At 44.1% G+C, this 19,459-nt stretch overlaps 1 protein-coding gene across 3 annotated transcripts in view; it reads right to left on the reverse strand.

Moving 5' to 3' along the window:
* The window catches only part of KANK1 (KN motif and ankyrin repeat domains 1), a 305,894-nt gene that overhangs the window by 137,180 nt on the left and 149,255 nt on the right, over positions 1 to 19,459 (reverse strand). For all 3 annotated transcript variants that reach the window (XM_030193831.1, XM_030193830.1, XM_030193832.1), the window contains exon 2: positions 1,966 to 2,088. In XM_030193831.1, the coding sequence (XP_030049691.1) occupies positions 1,966 to 2,002 (37 nt within the window). In that variant the 5' untranslated portion in view covers positions 2,003 to 2,088. The remainder of the gene's footprint in view (positions 1 to 1,965; positions 2,089 to 19,459) is intronic.

The raw sequence follows: 19,459 nt of genomic DNA on the forward strand, positions 1-19,459 counted from the left end.
GGAGGTGGAACGTGTTTCGAGTTCAGACTGGCCACCTGGACTGAGAAACATGTGACCACATTCCCACAGTATGGCTTGTTTACCTAAACAGAGAAATTCTCAAGCATTCTGTACATTTTCCTTCGCTCTGAACATGAGTTCTAAGCCTAATAAAAAAGGGAGTGTTTGTCAGTGAAATTGGGAGCGCCTGTAACGTAAGTACTGCGCAGAGAACCACATTTCCTGGTCAAAGAAACTCCTGGCTTTTGCTGTAAACAGGGCCCCCCCAGCTGATAAGAGCCTGGATAATGTAATGATCAGTGATGGACGTATGCATATTATAGTGTATTATTGCTTTTCCTGGTCTACAAACTCCTAGCATTGCTTGAATGTAGGGACCAGTGATGTAATGATTGTTTATAAGTATTGTTTCTTTTCAGTTATATGGCTTAATCATTGCATATATCTTAATCATTGTGTATTTTAGAACCTCTAATAAAAGTCTCATTTACCTAATACGAATCCAAAAGAATCCACAGTAATTGCTGAGTGGTGTGTTAGTGCTGTGTCAGTGAGGCTGGCTGTAAAACCAGGGCAGAACAGAGAGCCATTACTCATTCCTGGAAATGAACTATGAGAAACAGATCTATTGGTGGGATCTGTCAGATAATGTGAGCAGACTGGCCACTGTCAGAGATGGGACGTTAGGGTTGCTGAATTTTGGTCTATCCCCAACATGTTCTTAAATTAGTGACAGAAGCAATTTCCACAGAATCCTCTATCACCATGCAGGGACTGAGATAAGTTACTGTAGGAAGTAGTGGAAGAATGAGACACAGTGACTGGGGACAAGTGTCCATGAAGGATGTCCAAGTTTTAGAATAAGCAATAATTCAAGACAACAGTTTAAGAAATAAGGCATTCACCACACTTTTCCTGAAACCATTTTTTGCTGTACAGAAAATCAGTGAGGGAGAGGCAGAGGGACTGTGGGTGGGATTTAAAATGTAAAATATAGAGTTAAACCTTAAAAATATTTTTTATGAATGGCTCGATATTCAGCAGCAAATATCCAGGCAGGAATGACATCTACCCGGACAAGTGCTGCTCACCAATGCCACCAAAAATAATTACTGGCTGCCCTAACGCTGTCCAGAGAACACCAGGGCAGTCTGGGGGAGGAGCCAAAGTGGAGCTGGAAGTTATCTGGATACTGCTGATATCCAGTGACATCTGAACAAGATAGGACAGCAAAATACCTGGGCACAAAGGCTGAATATGAGTAGTGCCCAGATAACTTTTGGTGGCTACTATACACTCGGATAGTCAATGCTGGTATCTGAGTATGCTCTCAAACTGAATATGTGTGTATAAATTTAAATGTTCCAGTTAGTGCTGAAATATTGGCGGGGGGGGGGGGGGGGAATTTGTAATTATTTAACAGATACTCCAATTTTAGGCGCCCTCTTACTAAGGTGCATAAGCACCTACGCACGTCTAACGCATGTCAAATTGGAACTACCGCCCAGCTACCATGTGCCCCAGGTGCTAATTCCATTTTTGACGTGCATCCAAAACACGTGGTAGAAAATATTTTCTATTTTCTACTGCATGGCGCTTACCCGGTGGTAATCAGCAGTTTATGCTCGCTGACGAATACTGCCCAATTAACATGTGAGACCTTACTGCTAAATCAATGGCGGTAAGGTCTCAGGCCAAAAATGGATGTGCGCTGGTTTTAAATTTGCCGCTCGTCCATTTTCAGCCACAAAAAAAGGCCTTTTTCCCAAGTGCGCAGAAAAATGCACCTGCGAACATCCAAAACATGTGCCTACAACAGCACAGGCTATTTTTCGGCATGCCTTAGTAAAAGGGCCCCTTAGTGTTTCATAATTTCTCACCAAGAAATGAGGAATCCTTTTTTTTTTAACCAGTAAAGACAAAATGGTAAACAACAACTCCTGAAGTAAACAACAAAAAAATCACCTGAGTCAATGCCATTAACATTCCCTGTCTGTGCCATGTCTGCCCACAGTCACTGTCAAATCCAGAGAGGTATTAAGTGGAGTCATGCACGTTCCATGCATCAAGTCCAACCACACATGCAACCTGAAAGAAAAACAACAATTCAGTTTTGTAACATCAAGAAAAATAAGAACTTATTGTGCCAAATTTCTCCTCTGGTGTAAATGTCAACCTGACACACAGAAGGTAATTTTACAACAGGATGCCCAGTTTAATAGGTCAGAACGGCACCTGTTTTTTTGCCTAAAGACTCACAGAGGCAAATTTTAGACAGGACATCCAAATCAGAATAAGGATATCCAAGTCAGGACATTGCATATGACAAAGGAGAGATGCGAGTGATTGACCATGGGGTTCCACAGACTCGAGTCTTTTTATTAATAAACATTTTTTAAACTCAAGATTGTCTCTCCAGTCTCTGGAACCCGTGGTCCATCGCCCACTTCTCTCCTTTGTCTGTGCACTCCCGGGGGGCTATAGAGTTCCCCACATACGAAGATTTCTTAGGACATTGCAACAACACCCTGCCCCCCCATCTTGTTGTAGAATTAAAACTTTCCACCAGAATGAGGAAGGGCAAAGTATGAGGGAGAGTAAACAAATATAATTAATTTTACCAAGTTCATGATATGCGTAAACGCATCTTTTTCATTAATTCTTGGTACAATCCACAACAGGAACCACTGTTCACAGCAAAAATGTTCAGTTTTGTTTTTTGCTTTGTATGGTCTTTTTTCTCTATTTTTTGATGTTTTGTAGCTCATATCAAACTTTCATTTTAATATATATTTTTTAAATATGCAACTACAGCATTAAGTAGGTGGGCAGGGAGAGAGGGCAGGAGATAAGACTTGTTACTCAGTGGAATGGGTTAACCCTACAGAATTTCTACATATTTGGGACTGCTTGAACAATTTTTGAGATAAGCAGTACAACAAAAAAACTGAACCATTAATCTTCTCTTTTCAGGTCTCTGTCAGCAGGAGTGATCTTTCAGCTGTTAATCTGCTTCAGGTCCATCCATTCCCTCAGACCTGCAGCAGCAAGAGGATGACTGGGCTGCATATATTTTATATCCCAGTGACACAAAGCAGTTAGGATATTTTAAAGTTGTTACAGTAATCAGAACAGCAACATCAAACCTCATTTTATAGACCCACTTTGAGTTATAAAGTGCAAGTAATCCATACCATTCATTTCACTTACTTAAGTGTACTCTCACTTATGGAAAACCCCTAGAAAGCACAAGTGTCACCAGATTTTAATGAGCAGGGGGGCTGCCCTATGTTTTGCAGCTGGAGAAGCATGGTAGAATGACACCCCAGGTTTTGGTCTCTCGTCTGCAGGAGTTAGGTAAAGGAACTTTGCTCGGGTCCCAGTGAGAGGGCTGGGGAATGGAAGGAAAGAGGGCAGTGGTGCACCTGCATGCATCAAATGTTCAGCTTGACAGGCAAAGGGATCTGAAATGTCCCAGAGAGCCATCCTGGGAAGATGAAAATAAAAAAGAATAAAAAAAAAAAAAAAAACAGGTCAAAAAGAAAAGGGTTGAATTACTGTGTTTAAAAATTAGTGTCAGGACAGGCAAGAGGAGAGGAATCTAGCACTGCACTGGATGCCCCTCCTAAGAGGGCATCATTTTCATCCAGTGGCTGGGACAGCAGAGGGAGGCAAAATGAGCATGGCAGCCTGTGATTTGGCAAGCACTCATAAGCCCTGCAGCAGCTCCATCCCTCACATGAGTTTCCTTGGTAAAAACCACATTGTATGTAGTTTTGTAATTGCTTTCACTATTTAAAATGAATTACTAATTTCCTTTCAATATAATGGGAAAAACCCACACTAAATATTCTGTATATCATTAGTAAATGTAATGGGTGTTGTATTTTAGCTCACAATTAGTTAATTTTCCTTCATTTACACTTCAGTTATGTTTTCCCTTTAATTATGGTGCCTAGTGGCAATACAAAATTTTCTTCTTGGAGGTTTTACATATTTGAATAAAAGAAAAGAATATTAACTTGTAATCACAGGAGAAGGGTCCATTCTAATGAATTTTACTAAAATGATTTCACTGGTTGACTGAAAGCATCAATAATTTTCTATCACACTGCCTAACTAGAACTCTGTTTGGCCAAGTACTGATAGACTACCTCTATGGGTCACCTGCGCCATTTTGGATGATGGCATCAGCAAGGGTAGAAGGGACCACTAGGGACCAGGGATTTCATAAAGGCAGGCCGGGTTGGGGTGGGTGGCTGGGCTGGTCTTATCTATTTAGTACTGTTGCCAACCAGGCCACGTTTTTTTGGTGGGGTTATTTTACCAGCCGTACTGCAGCTTGCACTGGGCACCTAGTGTTCGAAGTAAGCTGTTTTATTGTATTTACATAGTAATGAGTTGTTTTACATGCAATTCCATGTTTTGCATCTCATTACTATGTATTGCAGGATAACCAAAATAATGTTGTGTTAGGACAGCGCAATCAGAGTCCTTTATCACATGCCAAGTGGTAAATAATAAAGGTTAGTGCCCTAACACAGGGGTCCTTTTACAAAGCGGCAGTAAGCCCAACGCAAGCTTACCGCTCGCTAAAACGGAAGTACCACCGGGCTACCGTAGCAGCCCGGTGGTAGTTCCCACCTCCAGTGTGCAAGTGTGTACCCGGCAATAATACCGCCACGGTAAGTGCTCCCCCCGAAACGGGTGCGTGGCAAGTGCTTCACTTGCCGAATGGCCATTTCTTTAAAAAAAAGAAAGACCTGCCCTTTACCTGCTGCTGTAAAAGGGGGCCTTGGCGCGCATCAAAAACACACGCCAATGCCAGCGCAGGCCCCTTTTTGCTGCAGCTTCATAAAAGGACCGGTTTGGTTGTGAATAGGCAATCAAAGATGACAGAAATACTATGGATTCTGGTGAGCTCTGGGACAGTGTTGATCTGAAGACAGGAATATGACAAGGCTGTCTGTTTTGCTCTCACCCTTGTTATTCAGCTTGGCTTTGCACAGCATTATGTTCAGATCCTTCTATTGGAGGCTTAAGGTTTTCTGAGTGTAGAGGCTGGCTATGCAGATGTTGTCCTTTTATATCTAACCCCACACTATCCTACTGGCTTTGATTAAAAAGTTTTCAGTTCTTTGGAGATACGTGGAAGGGCATTTTCGAAAGGGACGTCCATATTTCGATTTGGACGTCCTCGCAAAACGATCCATGGGCGGGGAAACCCGTATTTTTGAAACAAGATGGACGTCCATCTTTCATTTTGATAATATGGTTAGGGACGTCCAAATCCTGAAATTTGGTCGTCCTTAAAGATGGTCGTCTCTAGACATGGACATTTCTGATTTTCAGTGATTTTTGAAACCAAGGACGTCCATCTCAGAAACGACCAAATGCAAGCCATTTGGTCATGGGAGGAGCCAGTATTTCTAGTGCACTGGTCCCCCTGACATGCCATGACACCAACCGGGCACCCTAGGGGGCACTGCAGTGGACTTCATAAATTGCTCCCAGGGACATAGCTCCCTTACCTTGTTTGCTGAGCCCCCCATACCCTCCCAAAACCCACTACCCACAACTGTACACCAGTACCATAGCCCTTAAGGGTGAAGGGGGCACCTAGATGTGGGTACAGTGGGTTTCTGTTGGGTTTTGGAGGGCTCGCTATTTCCTCCACAAACGAAACAGGTAGGGGGGGTATAGTCTTGGGTCCGCCTGCCTGAAGTGCACTGCACCCACTAAAACTGCTCCAGGGACTTGCATACTGCTGTCATGGACCCGAGTATGATATCTGAGGGTGGCATAGAGACTGGTAATCAATATTTTGAAAGATATTTTTTGAGGGTGGGAGGGGGTTAGTGACCACTGAGGGAGTAAGGGGAGGTCATCCCCGATTTCGGGCACCGTTTTGTGCCTTGGTCGTAAGAAAAACACGAACAGGTAAAGTCGTCCAAGTGTTCGTCAGGGATGTCCTGGTTTCTTTCGATTGTGGGTCAAGGATGTCTAAGTGCTAGGCACACCCAAGTCCCGCCTTTGCTATGCCTCCAACACGCCCTCTTGGACTTTGGCCATCCCTGTTACGGAAAGCAGTTGGGGACATCCAAATTGGCTTTCGATTATACCGACTTGGACGACCCTGGGAGAAGGACGTCCATCTTCCGATTTATGTCGAAAGATGGGCATCCTTCTCTTTCGAAAATGAGCCCAATACTGCGTCAGATCAGATTAAGCTTTTTTACTCATTCACCTTTAAATTTAATATACATAAGCACTATTCAGGAGGTGGAATCAGTCCTATAATATCTGAGAATTGTACTTCCCCAGGGAACTACAAATAATGCCACCAAATGATGAAAAGGTCAAAGAGATGTGAAAAGATCACATCTTGGCTCACCCCTCTGCTTGTCATGGTAGGGAAAAGTGAAACTATTAAAATGATAATTGCTCCAAAAGTTCAAAATTAACTAAGTTTTGAGCATACTGCCTACTAATTCTACAAAGCATCTATTAAACATTTGTTTTCAACCACTTGTCTTATTTGTATTTCGTAGGAGCTGTGTTACTTCCTGGTGTTTCTCTCTGCTGCTCACTGCCAGAGAATGTGGAGTTAAGCCCACCCACTTTCATCGCTCAACATTTTCTTGTTTAGCCTACCAAGTAAGCTCTAGATTTGTACTTCCTATTCCCTGTGCAAGCTCCTCACTGTGTTCATCTCTTTTAACCTTTTTTTTTTTGTGCTGGTCTTAATACTCACTTGATTTGACATAAAACATATTTAATATGTATTTTGTTATACGTAGCACTGTTTTGAACTTCTATATCTCATGAAGGCATTGGTTGTCCGATCCCAACCTTTTCTACCTGTAGCAGTCCTGTCCACCAGGATATCAAGTTCTCTTTTCTCACCACTAGTATAAGTGTAGAGGTGGACTGTCCACCTTGTTCTCATCTCTAGCTTTTGTCTTCTTACAGTCTTATTCTTCTCCTTAATGTCTCTTAAGTTATGTTCTCCTCAATCAATCAACCATGTTCTAACTGGTTTACTTGTCACCCCCAGTCTCCCACTTGTCGCTCAGGGTCTGTATGACATTATTTCACCATATCTTATAGAACCATCTCCAATAATCTTTTAAGCAATTTTAACATTCACTTTTTCTGAGGAGGATAACCCTATAACTAGGGAAGTTCAGATGTCTATTTCTAATTTTATACAACATGTAATTTTTTCCTACTCACTCAGCAGGGCATCTACTGGATCTTGTTAGTACTTCTCTTTCTACTCCTTTATGGGTTTCTCATTTCCCAATCACATGGACAGATCACCATTGGAGCCGACTCTGTGGGTGCTTGAGCACCCCCAATATTGAGAAAATTCCTTGTATATGTCCAGGGAGGGGTTATTTTCATTGGGCTTAGCACCCCCAATAATTTTGAAAAGTTGGCTCCTATGTAGTTCACTGTCTTCTCACTTTTTCTTACCTGCTCATCTCATCGAACCCACTCAATTCACTGGCATCTCAAAAACATTTTAAGACACTGGGTTCACTTACCCTTGAAACATTTATTGCTTGTTGTGATATTCCGACTACATGTCTCTATCACTGGACAATCAAATATCTACCTGGAATAAGCTTATAACTACCACTCTAGATGAACCTGCTCCTATGTACATGATGACTATTCATTGATAACAATCACACCCATAGTATCACTGTGGGCTTAGACTCTTAAGGCAAGAGCTTCACCATCTAGAGCACCAGTGGCACAAGTCTAACCTCCCTTCCCACTTTTCATCACACAGGGGATGCAGCCTCTTAGTACAAAAAGTACTAAGGGAATGGGACTTGATATATCGCCTCTCTGTGGTTTTTGCAACTACATTCAAAGCAGTTTATACAGAAGTACTTATTTGTACCTGGGGCAATGGAGGGTTAAGTGACTTGCCCAGTCACAAGGAGCTGCAGTGGGAATCAAATCCAGTTCCCCAGGATCAAAGTCCACTGCACTAACCACTAGAGACTGAGATTGGCTAAGAGAGAGGTGCCCTTGCAGGAGGACCCCAATCTTGAACTATTATGAAAACTTCTTCATTCAATCACGAACCTCTCAAATGCAATCACACATTGATGCTCTCCAACCTAATAACTTCACAATAGCTTTCTTTATAAAGATTTTAGATATTCAGGCCACTTCACTTTTAGTTCCCATATCTGATACTGGATCGCCTTTTCCTGATAACTCTAGTATCTTCTTATCTAATCTTTTTCTAATTTTCAACTACTAAGTCAACAGGAAATCTCTAGAATAATCACTTCCTCTAACTTATCTACAGCCCCTACCGATTCTCTCCCAACATATTTTCTGGAAGAACTTCAAGACTTTTTCTTATCTTATCTGCAACGGATGATTGTTATTAGTGTCACAGTTGCGGAAGGTGAGCCCTTGGACTGTGACAAGATTGTTTCTACCTATGCAGTGTAAGTGCTGAGCAGGCCCTCATTGACAACTGCTGACAGGACCGCCTGGCAGAGTCTGGAAACTGGAGAAGGCAGGACCTGACTCAGACTGGCTGGAGCATAGAACTAGGCACAGCTTAGCAGAATGGCTGGAACAAGACTGGAGCAGTCTAGAGGGTGGCTCTGAAAACAGCCCTTGGGGGCTGGCCTGACAGAGTCGAGGCCTGGGTGTAGCTGAAACAGCAAGGCTGGAAACAGGAACAACCTGGGCTGGAAGACTGGAACAAGCAGGGCCGGAAACAGGAATAAGCAGGGCTGAAAGCAGGAACAAGCAGGGCTGGAAGAAGGAACTGGCCAGGCAATGAACTCTGGAGTGGCACAAATCAAAGTCCAATGTTTGCCAAAGCACTGGAGGAGCATAGTACACTTCCTTCTATCCCTAGCCAGAACGTGAGGTCATCTGTTAGTGCCCCATCTAGGGCTATAAAAGGGAAGTGCAGCAACCAGGACTCTGGCATGCTGTAGGACTCTAGAGGCTTCCTGAATCAGGAGAGGGGTGTGACAATTAGCCTTTCTACTGGATTATTTCCCGCAGTCTGGAAGACAGCTTCTGTTTTTCCTCACTTGAAGCACTCACAGACTAGTGTATCTGATTCTTTAAATTATTGATCTGTTTCTCAACGCCCATTTTTATCTTAGGTAACTGCGAAAATTGTTGCTAATCAACTACATTTTTTCTTGACAAAACAAATGCCCTACACCCACGTCAGATGGGGTTACGTCAATATTTCTGCACTGAGCACTCAATAGCACGTAATTTTATTTACGTTTCTTTAGTTCACGGCTAAGAAGTCCTACTGTTTTCATTAGATCTAAGTGCTGCTTTTTATCTTGTCAATCACACCATATTCCTTAATTGACCAAGCCAGTTGGGGATTACTGGAACTCTATGGTCCTGGTTCTTATCCTACCTTAAAGACAGACATTTTTTAGTCCACTGGTCTGGCTCTTGCTCGGATATTCATAATTTAACTTGTGGAGTGTCACAAGGCTCAGTTTTAGGGCCAATATTTTTAAATATTTTCTAGCACTGTTAGTTCTTTTGCTCCAAATTCTTGGAATAATGTTTTATATAAATGTGGATGACTTCCAACTACTCTTGAGACTACAAAACATTATGGAAATATCTAATAAACTATTCATAGCTGCTGCCTGGCTAACTATTAATGGATTGAAACTTAATACTTCCAAAACTGTTGCCATTGCTTTTTTCATGAACTGATTCATCTCCTTTGCAGTTTCCCCTAACAAGATGCAGAATGTATATTTGCCTCTGTCAAAATCCTCAAGAGTCCTGTGTGACACCTGTCTTACTTTCAAGGATCATATTTCATCCATATTTCAGAAGTCTGCCTTCACGTTCTGACAAATGTGTGCAGATCCTAATTCTTTCTGACAGCTCATACACACTTTAGTTATTTTCCACAGATTATTGTAACTCTCTCCTTTATGGTCTCCTTCAATATCAATTATGTAGACTCCAATTAATACAGAATACAGCAGTTAAATTAATCAGTGGGGGCAAAAAGGTCTGATATTGTCACACCACTCTTCAAATCTACCACTTAGAAATGCCTAGTCATAATGCCCTCTGTTCTTCAAAACAAAATCTTATGATCATCCCTACACATTTGAAAACTTGTTCCCATGCATTCAGAACATCCTGCTTCAAAGTTCCAAGGCCATCCTCAAGAGTCACCTTTTTGTTAAAGCATTTCCTTTTGCTAACAAACACCCTTAGGCTTTCATTCGCCATTGCTACATTCATTTTCACTCCCTTCCTCCCTTATGTGTGTTAGATTACCTTGTGTTCCTTATCCCTTTCCCATTTGTATACTCTATATTTTAAAATGTAACCTAGATTCCTAAATGTGATTCCATCCCGTTCCAATTATTTTTATTATTGTAATTATTGCAAACTGCTGAGATAAGCAATTTATAGCCAATATATTAAAATAAATTGAAATGTGAAATAAGGAGACCCCCAGCTATGGAGGGTGCTGTTCCTGGTGCTCACAATGGGGGCTGCTGGCATTTAAGTCAATCTTACTCACTCATCCCAACCCCCCCCCCTTTTCAGCCTACAATGCTCATCTTCATCCCCACCCTTTCCGAAGACCCCCATCCCTTAGTCTCCCCATCTCCCATTTTAAGGGGGTCTGTGCAGATGTTGCTAACTCCTGGTTAGCTCATTCATCTCTTGAATACTTTGAGCCATGCTGCACTGGTACTGCCATACGTCAAGCCAATTATTCCATTCACGCTCAACTGAGGCTGTTTCTGAAGTCTCCCTTTAACTGAATTTGATTGCCGGCTGCCTTTCAAATAATCACTTGAAATTGAACACCTCAAACTGTGACCGTTTTATTTCCATTTTTGATGCCCCCTCACTACCTTGTCTACCCACCATACATAAATACACAGGATCTCTCTTAAAGATACAATCAAATATGGGGGGGGGGGGGGGTCAATTGATAAAATTTCTTGTTCTGCTCATACCTGATTTGTTGTAACAAAAATCTTTCTATACACAAGCTGCCCCGCTCTTTGACTGCTAATGTACTCTCTCGTTATTTCACAAATTGATTACTGTAATTCAGTGTTTCTCAACTTCAAGCCAAGTACCTCCTAAGTCTAACAAATTTCAACCAAGTACCCCCGACCACCGATCAGCAGAGATTTGGAAATGGACATTTTATTATTAAACTGTTAACTAACTTGGCAACATACATAACATGCACAGGTCATTGAATATGGTATTCAGAACAAGACATAGTTATATTTCTCTCCCATATAAACTGTTTGGCCCCTTGACAGCTGGTATGTTGTTCTTACAATCTGAGTAAAAATGAACAATAAGACTTACAGATGGGGTCTATTTATAAAAACAGAAGAAAACATTCTCCACAAATGTGAAGAACTTCCCCAGAGTGACCAGTCAGATTCCTTGTTTCAGATGAAACTTGATTGGCCACTATGGGCAACTTATCCACTTTTGTGAATACATTTGTTTTTTCTTAATAAATAGTCCCCAAAGAACCAAAGCACTTTTCTATGCACATAACAAATTAAAACTAAAAATAAATAGCATATAGTAATGACACAGAAGTGCAAACTGTCTTCAGAATATGCAAGGAATTCAATCACTTAAATGCGAAGTGTGGCCTGTTACCAGGCTTAGAGTGCATATGATTATGGATTTCTAAATAAAAATGCTGAACAGCTGTCCTGCATCAACATAAACCACATACAACTTCATCCACACCCTGTAGCCCAGCGTCAGCCCAGCCCTCCCCTATAGTCTGGCATCAGCTTGGTCCTTCCCTACCCCCCTTCTCTACAGTCAATCTCCCCTGCTATTCCCTTTCCCCTACCCCATAGTTTGGCATCTCCCCCTGCCCTTTCCTCTCTGCACCCCCATAACCAGAAGCACACCAGCATTAAATAGAAAACCTTTTTTCTTTTTTTTTAGCGTCCTAACCACTGAAGAGCCCACCCCCACCCAGAAACCCACCGACATTAAATATTATTATTTTTTTTACCTGGCACTGCAGAGCCCAGACCATCTGCACCCAAAAACCCACCAACATGAAATATAAAACATTATTATTATTTATTTTTTGTTTACCAGCAGAGCCACCTCCACTCAGAAACCCACCAGTATTATACTTTTTTTTTAAATCTGGGCTTTGTTAGAAGTCTCCTACTCCCCCCCCCCCCCCCCAAATGAGGCCCTGATCAATGTGCAGTGTACACATGGTGCAAGTGCTGGAGGCGAGGCTCAATTATCAGTGATGGAGAAATCTGGGCACATAACTCCCCAACTTTGCCACAGGTTTCTGAATCCGCATCACGTGAGCCCTCCTTCCTGTGTTTTGTTGCTGCTTGGGACTTGGTGGACCTGCTCGCTACCGGCATACCTCTCTGCCTCTGTCTGGAACCCCATATGGGTTGCTCCATTTCATTCATTCATTGGTCTATAAAACCTCCATTTGAATTGCTATTCCTTTTAAATTATTTTAAAATAATATTTTCTTTTTAAATTGTTTTCTTCTATTTATATTTTATATCTATAATGCTAATAACATTCAATATTGCTCATAAAAACCAATAGTAGCCCAAGGGATTGCAGATAAAGATAAAGGAAAAAAGGAAACCTCATTAGTCCAGGGTGCCTACAATAGATGGACTACCCCTACCCCTAACTGGGCACTTACCACCAGTTTCAAACTACTCTCTGAAAACCAACTTCAGCGATAAATAACTCCTCTTAGGGAGAAAAACTCATGGGAGCAAAAAAACAGAGAGAACAGAATAAACTGCAAAATCTCCGCAAGGGTTAGTATTGGCGACTACAAAGACCTACTAAACTATTCAGCCACATTGCAAAAAAAAACAACAACAAAAAAGGAATTAGTACTACTTAGCTTCTCCACCCAGACAGTAATAACACTATCACAATATCAGCCAAACATCTTCACACCGGGTCCCAGTGCATAGTAGAAATCCTTAAAGCCAGTGTAGCTCCCCCGACAAGGAGCCCCCTTGTTTTGCTTCTGCCTCAGGGGCGACTTGTGATCAAGACCAAAAAAATTTTCTTCTTTCTATCTTTTGGTCTTGATCGCAAGTCACCCCTGAGGCAGAAGCAAAACAAGGGGGCTCCCTGGGTAGACTGGATGGGCTGTATGGGTCTTTATTTGCCATCATCTACTATGTTAGTTCAGAAACCGAGTGGTAGTTTAACCAGAAAGCTGTTAAGGATTTTCAGATTGAGTCAAGGAGCGAAGCAAAGAAGAATTATTTCCATCTACTGCGACAAGGTCTAGGAGCTAATTATTCAGTCTTTTGTACAGTAACAACTAGAAATCTAGCAGAAACCCAGGTATTCACATAATCAAGTCTATCAGAAAGGCTATGGAGAATGAATGCTTAACAAAATAGAGGCTTTTATATGCTCGTTTATCTATGATGGCACAGTTATGGATACAGATAAATGTCCTGCCAGCAAATAATGTTTTACACTGCCAGCTGGAATATATCCTTGGTGACACACACAGGACTAACCGGCTAAACTGGATGGATCGGTTGGTTCTTTTCTGCCATTATTTACTATATTACTAGGTTATTATACTGCTTATTTTCGAAGGAGAAGGGCGCCCATCTTCCGACACAAATCAGGAGATGGGCATCCTTCTCCTAAGGTTGCCCAAATCGGCATAATCGAAAGCCAATTTTGGGCGTCCTCAACTGCTTTCCATCGCGGGGACGACCAAAGTTAAAGGGGGCGTTTCAGCAGTATACAGAAGGCGGGACGGGGGCGTGCTTAACAGATGGACGTCCTCGGCTGATAATGGAAAAAAGAAGGGCATCCCTGACGAGCATTTGGCCGATTTTACTTGGTCCATTTTTTTTCATGACCAAGCATCAAAAAGGTGCCTGAGCTGACCAGATGACCACTGGAGGGAATAGGGGATGACCTCCCCTGACTTCCCCAGTGGTCACTAACCACCTCCCATCCTGAAAAGATCAACTTCAAAAGCTTTTGTCTTTTTTTTTTTTTTTTTAAGAGTATGTCCTTCGCTATGCCTCCGTCTCTGCGACGGCAGTTGAGGACATCCTTCCCTGTGAAGGCACGTCCAAAATGTGGATGTTTCTATGAGAAGGACATCCATGCCTGTGCTATGCCTCCAACACCCTTTTTATTTATTTATTTGGAATTTGGATCACAAGTAGCAGCAGTGGGATCTGAACCAGCCACCTCTGGATTGCAAGACCAGTGCTCTAACCACTAGGCCACTCTGCCACTCCACTCCCTTGAAATTTGGCCATCCCTGTGTGTGGGAGAGGGCAGTATGCAGGTCCCCGGGGGGGAGGGGGGAGGTATGTGTGTGTCAGCGGAGGCATACCGAAGGCGTGGACGTCCTTCTTTCAAACATTTTGGACATCCTCAATTGCCCCCCCACAGGGATGGCCAAATTTCAAGGGAGTGGAGTAGAGTGGAGGAGTGGCAGAGTGGCCTAGTGGTTAGAGCACTGGTCTTGCAATCTAGATATGGCCAGTTCAAATCCCACTGCTGCTACTTGTGATCCAAAATCCAAATAAATAAAGGGGGTGTTGGAGGCGTAGCAGGCATGGATGTCCTTCTCACAAACATCTACATTTTGGATGTCCTCAACTGCCGTCACTTCCCCTCCTTAGGAAGGAAATCGTGTGCAAATGAGCTAACAGCGAGCAGCTCATTTGCATGCAATTTCCTTCATGCATGCCCGTTCCTTTCCGGATCGGTAAGGGAAGGGCTTTTTCCATTCAGTTAGTGGGACCAGTGCACTACAAATGCTGACTCCTCCCACAACCAAATGGCTTGGATTTCGTCATTTCTGAGATGGGCGTCCTCGCTTTTCATTATCACCAAAAACCGAGGATGACCATCTCTAAGGTCGACCTAAATTTCATGATTTGGGCGTCCCCGACCTTATTATCGAAACGAAAGATGGATGTCCATCTTGTTTCGATAATACGGGTTGCCCCGCCCCTTTACAGGGCCATCCTTAGAGATGGGTGCCCCCATTCGATTATCCCCCTCTATGTAAAAGAATTAACCAAAAATTAATAGCAGAATTACACAATTTTGCAGTTAAAATTAACAGAACCTGGGGCCTTAGGATTGGGTGACCGTTAGTTGAATTGCATATATCCTGTATACTGTGTCCATTATTGTCTTATTAGGATTGGCAAGTATACAGTTTTCATTGGGCTTGATTTTCGGAAAAAAAGCCGAGCTCCTAAATTTGTACTCCTAAGTTAGGCTTCTAAATTTGTGCCCTTTTTTCAGTTTCGCATAAGGGATGTAGGTGCCCTCTGCTCCCCTTCCCTCACAAGTCCCTCTGAAAGCACACAGTCCCCTTCAAATCCACCCTCCCTCCCACTCCCCTCCCAGGCAAGACCTCCCTCCAAGCCTCCCCCCCAGGTCTATACCCCTTCCTCATTCTCCCACTGAGGATAGAGCTCCCCAAGCCTACCTAAAGTCCCTGGTGTTGCAGTGGGGGTGATGTGGGCAGGAGCAAACCTTACGCCTGCTTCTAATGGCTGCCATGACCTCTAGTGGCAGCTCTATGGTACTTCTCTGGACTCTGTATCCTTTTCTGCACTGAAACTATGCAGTCATCTACGGCTAAGCCTGCTATCACCACTGGTATCTCTTTCCCATTTTTAAAGAAACTAGCAGAGGTGACTCTGATGAATCTCTGGGAGGTCCTTGCTAAGTTACATAAGTCTGCTGCAATGGTGACTTAAATTGTGTATTCAATACAAAATCCAGGCTCAGTTTGGTGATGTTAAGAATTAGAGTGCTTGCTTGACCAGAACAGAGGAAGATTGCAAGAAATTGCAAGAGTTGTCTAAGTAGAAAGGTTAAGAATGTGTCTGTTATACATCAAAGAGTAAAGAATTTGGACAAGGGAATTTTCAAAAGGTCCCTGCCGTTTCTGCTAAAGCTATATTTAAGGAATATTTGAGAAAGGTTTCATCGATTCCTGAAGTAACTTTGCCTTCTATTACTAAAGCATATTATATGTTGTCATTTAAATTGACAGCAGGGGGTACTTCTGAGAAGAATGCTAAACATTCCAAGGACAGCTTGGAACGTTCCACTTTACTGGAGCATCATAGAGAAACACTGCTTATAATATGTTTTACCTCAAAGTAGAGATCATGTACTCTGCCTGTTTTTTGTTTTATTTTAACAAAAGTGTAGATTTACTTTGACCTGTGTCGTGTTAGAAATGACAGAAAAAAGTAAATTTCTGTCAGTACAATGTGCTGGCTATCACAACAGCCAATAGCACAACTGCATTTACCGCCACTTTGAGAGGAAGTGGTTAAGTGCAGCCACGCTACTTGCGGTCTAGTAGCGTGGCTGCTGTCACAAGTTCCATACCCACCCACCCCCATGCACATATCTGATTCCCCTGCCATAACTCCTCCCCCCCCCGATGCCTCCACTGATCCTATCCCCCTGTCACAGTACCGACTCCCCACAAATGCATAACTCCCACCTCCTGTGCACAAGCCCCTCCCCAGATCCCTCACACCCTCAGAACTAACGACTGTGTCAAGAACCAAAATAGTGCCACTGACCCTGAGACTACTGCTAAAGGTGCCATTGTGGTTACTGGTTTCAGTCCCAGACAGGGGCAGAGGAGGACCGCTCCCACCTAGGCCCATTATAATCACTGATGGTTACCCCTGGGGTGTTCAAACTTATATCCAGGGGACAGGGTTGTTAATTTGGAGGCTGGCTTTTGTAATATGACTGGGTGGAATTGGATCAGTGTGGGAAGGGGATCCAGGACGATTAAGCTAGGGAGGAGGGATATTGGATTGGTAGACAGATGCAGGGGGGGGGGGGTGACACCACAACACTTTAAAAAATGTATTTTCAATAGGCCTGTGCTACATTACATGCAGTGCCTGATAGCGCAGAAGGCACTATATGTAATGCGGTGCCATAAAGTAAGTGTCTGCTATGGGCGTTAACTACAGCATGGGCTTTGCAAAAATCTTCTGCACTTTTTTGGGAATGGGACTTGATATACTGCCTTTCAGTGGTTTTTGCAACTACAAAGTGGTTTACAGAGTATATACAGGTACTTATTTGTACCTGGGGCAATGGAAGGTTAAGTAAGTCACCAGGAGCTGCAGTGGGAATCGAACCAGTTCCCCAGGATCAAAGTCTGCTGCACTTACCACTAGGCTACTCCCAGTAAGAGCCCCTAAGTCTTAAGTGGGTTTTACTTCTAAATGTGTTTTTCTTTGGCAATTTTATGCTTCTGAAATGTTATATGCTCTATAAATAAAAAGACAAGATGGTTATGGGAGAAAAGAAGAAAGAGGATCTCCTTCCCTAGGGCCCAGATGATCAAAAGCCCTGCGCTGTTCCAAACAGTGCCCTAAAAATAGCGCCGGGACAGCGCAGGGCTTGTCTGCATCGATGATCAAAGATAATGCATGCAAATCTAAGCAGCGCTATTATCTTTGATTGTCATGTTGAAGTGCGGGAGAATTGCGCCCGAGCATGCGCTCAGCACAATCCTCCCGCACTTGTTTGACAGGTCTGGGCTGTCAAAAGCCCAAACCTGTCAAACAGCCTGGCCCGAGGCCCGAACAACAAGGCCCCCCCCAAACCTCCAGAAAACGTCGTGGCCGCTGCCGCCGGCCAAACCCTCTCCCACCCAGCGACGGGGGTGGGGGTGGGGCTAGAGGATCGGTGGGTCTCCAGCCCCCGAAACCCCCAGAAATCGTTCTTCCATTGACGGGGGGGGGGGGGGGGGGGGCTCCAGCCCACCCCAAATCCTCCCCCCAGTGTTGTCTTTAAATTCCCTGGTGGTCCGTGGTGTCGGGGGGGGGGGGGCTGGAGGTCCGGTGGGTCTCCAGCCCCCGAAACCCCCAGAAATCGTTCTTCCATCAACGGGGGGGGGGGGGGGCTGGAGGTCCGGTGGACTTCTAGCCCACCCCAAATCCTCCCCCCAGCGTTGTCTTTAAATTCCCTGGTGGTCCGTGGTGTCGTGACACCCCCCCTGGCCCCGTCCCGGCCCCCTCCCGGCCCCCCTACCTTGTGTTGGAGGAGGGACGCAGCCTGCCTGCCTCCCTCCTCTTCCAGTCAGTCCCAGTCAGTCGTAGCCCAAAATGGCGGCGCCCAGCACCGCCCACTGCATCCTGGGATGCACTGGGCGGGGCTACAGACCATGTAAGGGAGCGATTCCCTTACATGGTCTGTAGCCCCACCCAGTGCATCCCAGGATGCACAGGATCCCCCCCCCCCCCCCCCCCCCCGTCGATGGAAGAACGATTTCTGGGGGTTTCGGGGGCTGGAGACCCACCGGACCTCCAGCCCCCCCCCCCCTTGATGGATCGACGATTTCTGGGGGCTTCGGGGGCTGGAGACCCACCGGACCTCCAGCCCCCCGTTCGAGTTTGCCTTGGGGGGGGGGGGGGGGGAGAAGGGGGGTCTGCCAGCATGCAACTGCATGCTGGACAGGGGTCACCATTCCTCCCCAATGATCCGCAAAATCTAACGCCAGCTCGGACCTGGCGTTGATTTTGCTGCAACCAGTGACCCAATCTTTGGCGCGCTGGTCACTGATCATTGGGGATGAATGCGTTAAGCGCCAATTAGCATGCATTTGCAAGCTAATTGTGCTAGAAGCTCTGTTTAGCATGCATTTGCATGCTACTTGCGCTGAGAGCCCTCAAGTGCGCTGTTTCAGGCGCTCGAGGGCTCTGATCATGGGTCGGCTGCAAACTCTGGCGCTAGTATGGCGTTAACAGCCTCTAGCGCCAGAGTTTGCTTTTGATCATGAGGGCCTAGAAGAGGTAAATGATCAACACATCCTTTACTTCCGACAAGCTGGTGTGAGGCAATCAGCAGTGCTCCTCAGGGCAGAGTAGCCAAAGGACTGTGTGTGCTGAAAAGTGGGATCTAGTCAGAAAGGCTTTTTCACTTAGACAGACCATGAACTGCCTTGAATTTCAGCTTAACGCTTACTCCTAACTTAAGTAAATGCTTTATCCTACCCTTGGCCGGCTCAGTTTGCAGATGTTAAGCGCAATCAAATGCAGGTGCAGGTTTGAAAACATTCCAAAGGCAGGTGTTAATTGTAAAAGAAAAAGGAGAATTTAACAGGCTCTCAGTTTTCTGTATATAGGTCAGATGCATCTTCTTGCTCCACATTCACTGCAAATTCAGATCTGCCTTGTACAAAAAGAAATGATTGTTCCAGACTTCCTATCCCCAGTGCAGCATGTAGTGATCTCGCATTACAGGGCCTCTCACTGTGCTTTTATTTCCTCAGAATCTGAAAGGCTGAGCATCCATTTATTTTTAAACTCAAAGGCCCCTTAGTGGCTTTACTAACGGTAAGGCTTGAAAAACATCCACATATCCC

Source organism: Microcaecilia unicolor, chromosome 2, assembly GCF_901765095.1.
Source record: "Microcaecilia unicolor chromosome 2, aMicUni1.1, whole genome shotgun sequence".
NCBI lineage: Eukaryota > Metazoa > Chordata > Amphibia > Gymnophiona > Siphonopidae > Microcaecilia > Microcaecilia unicolor.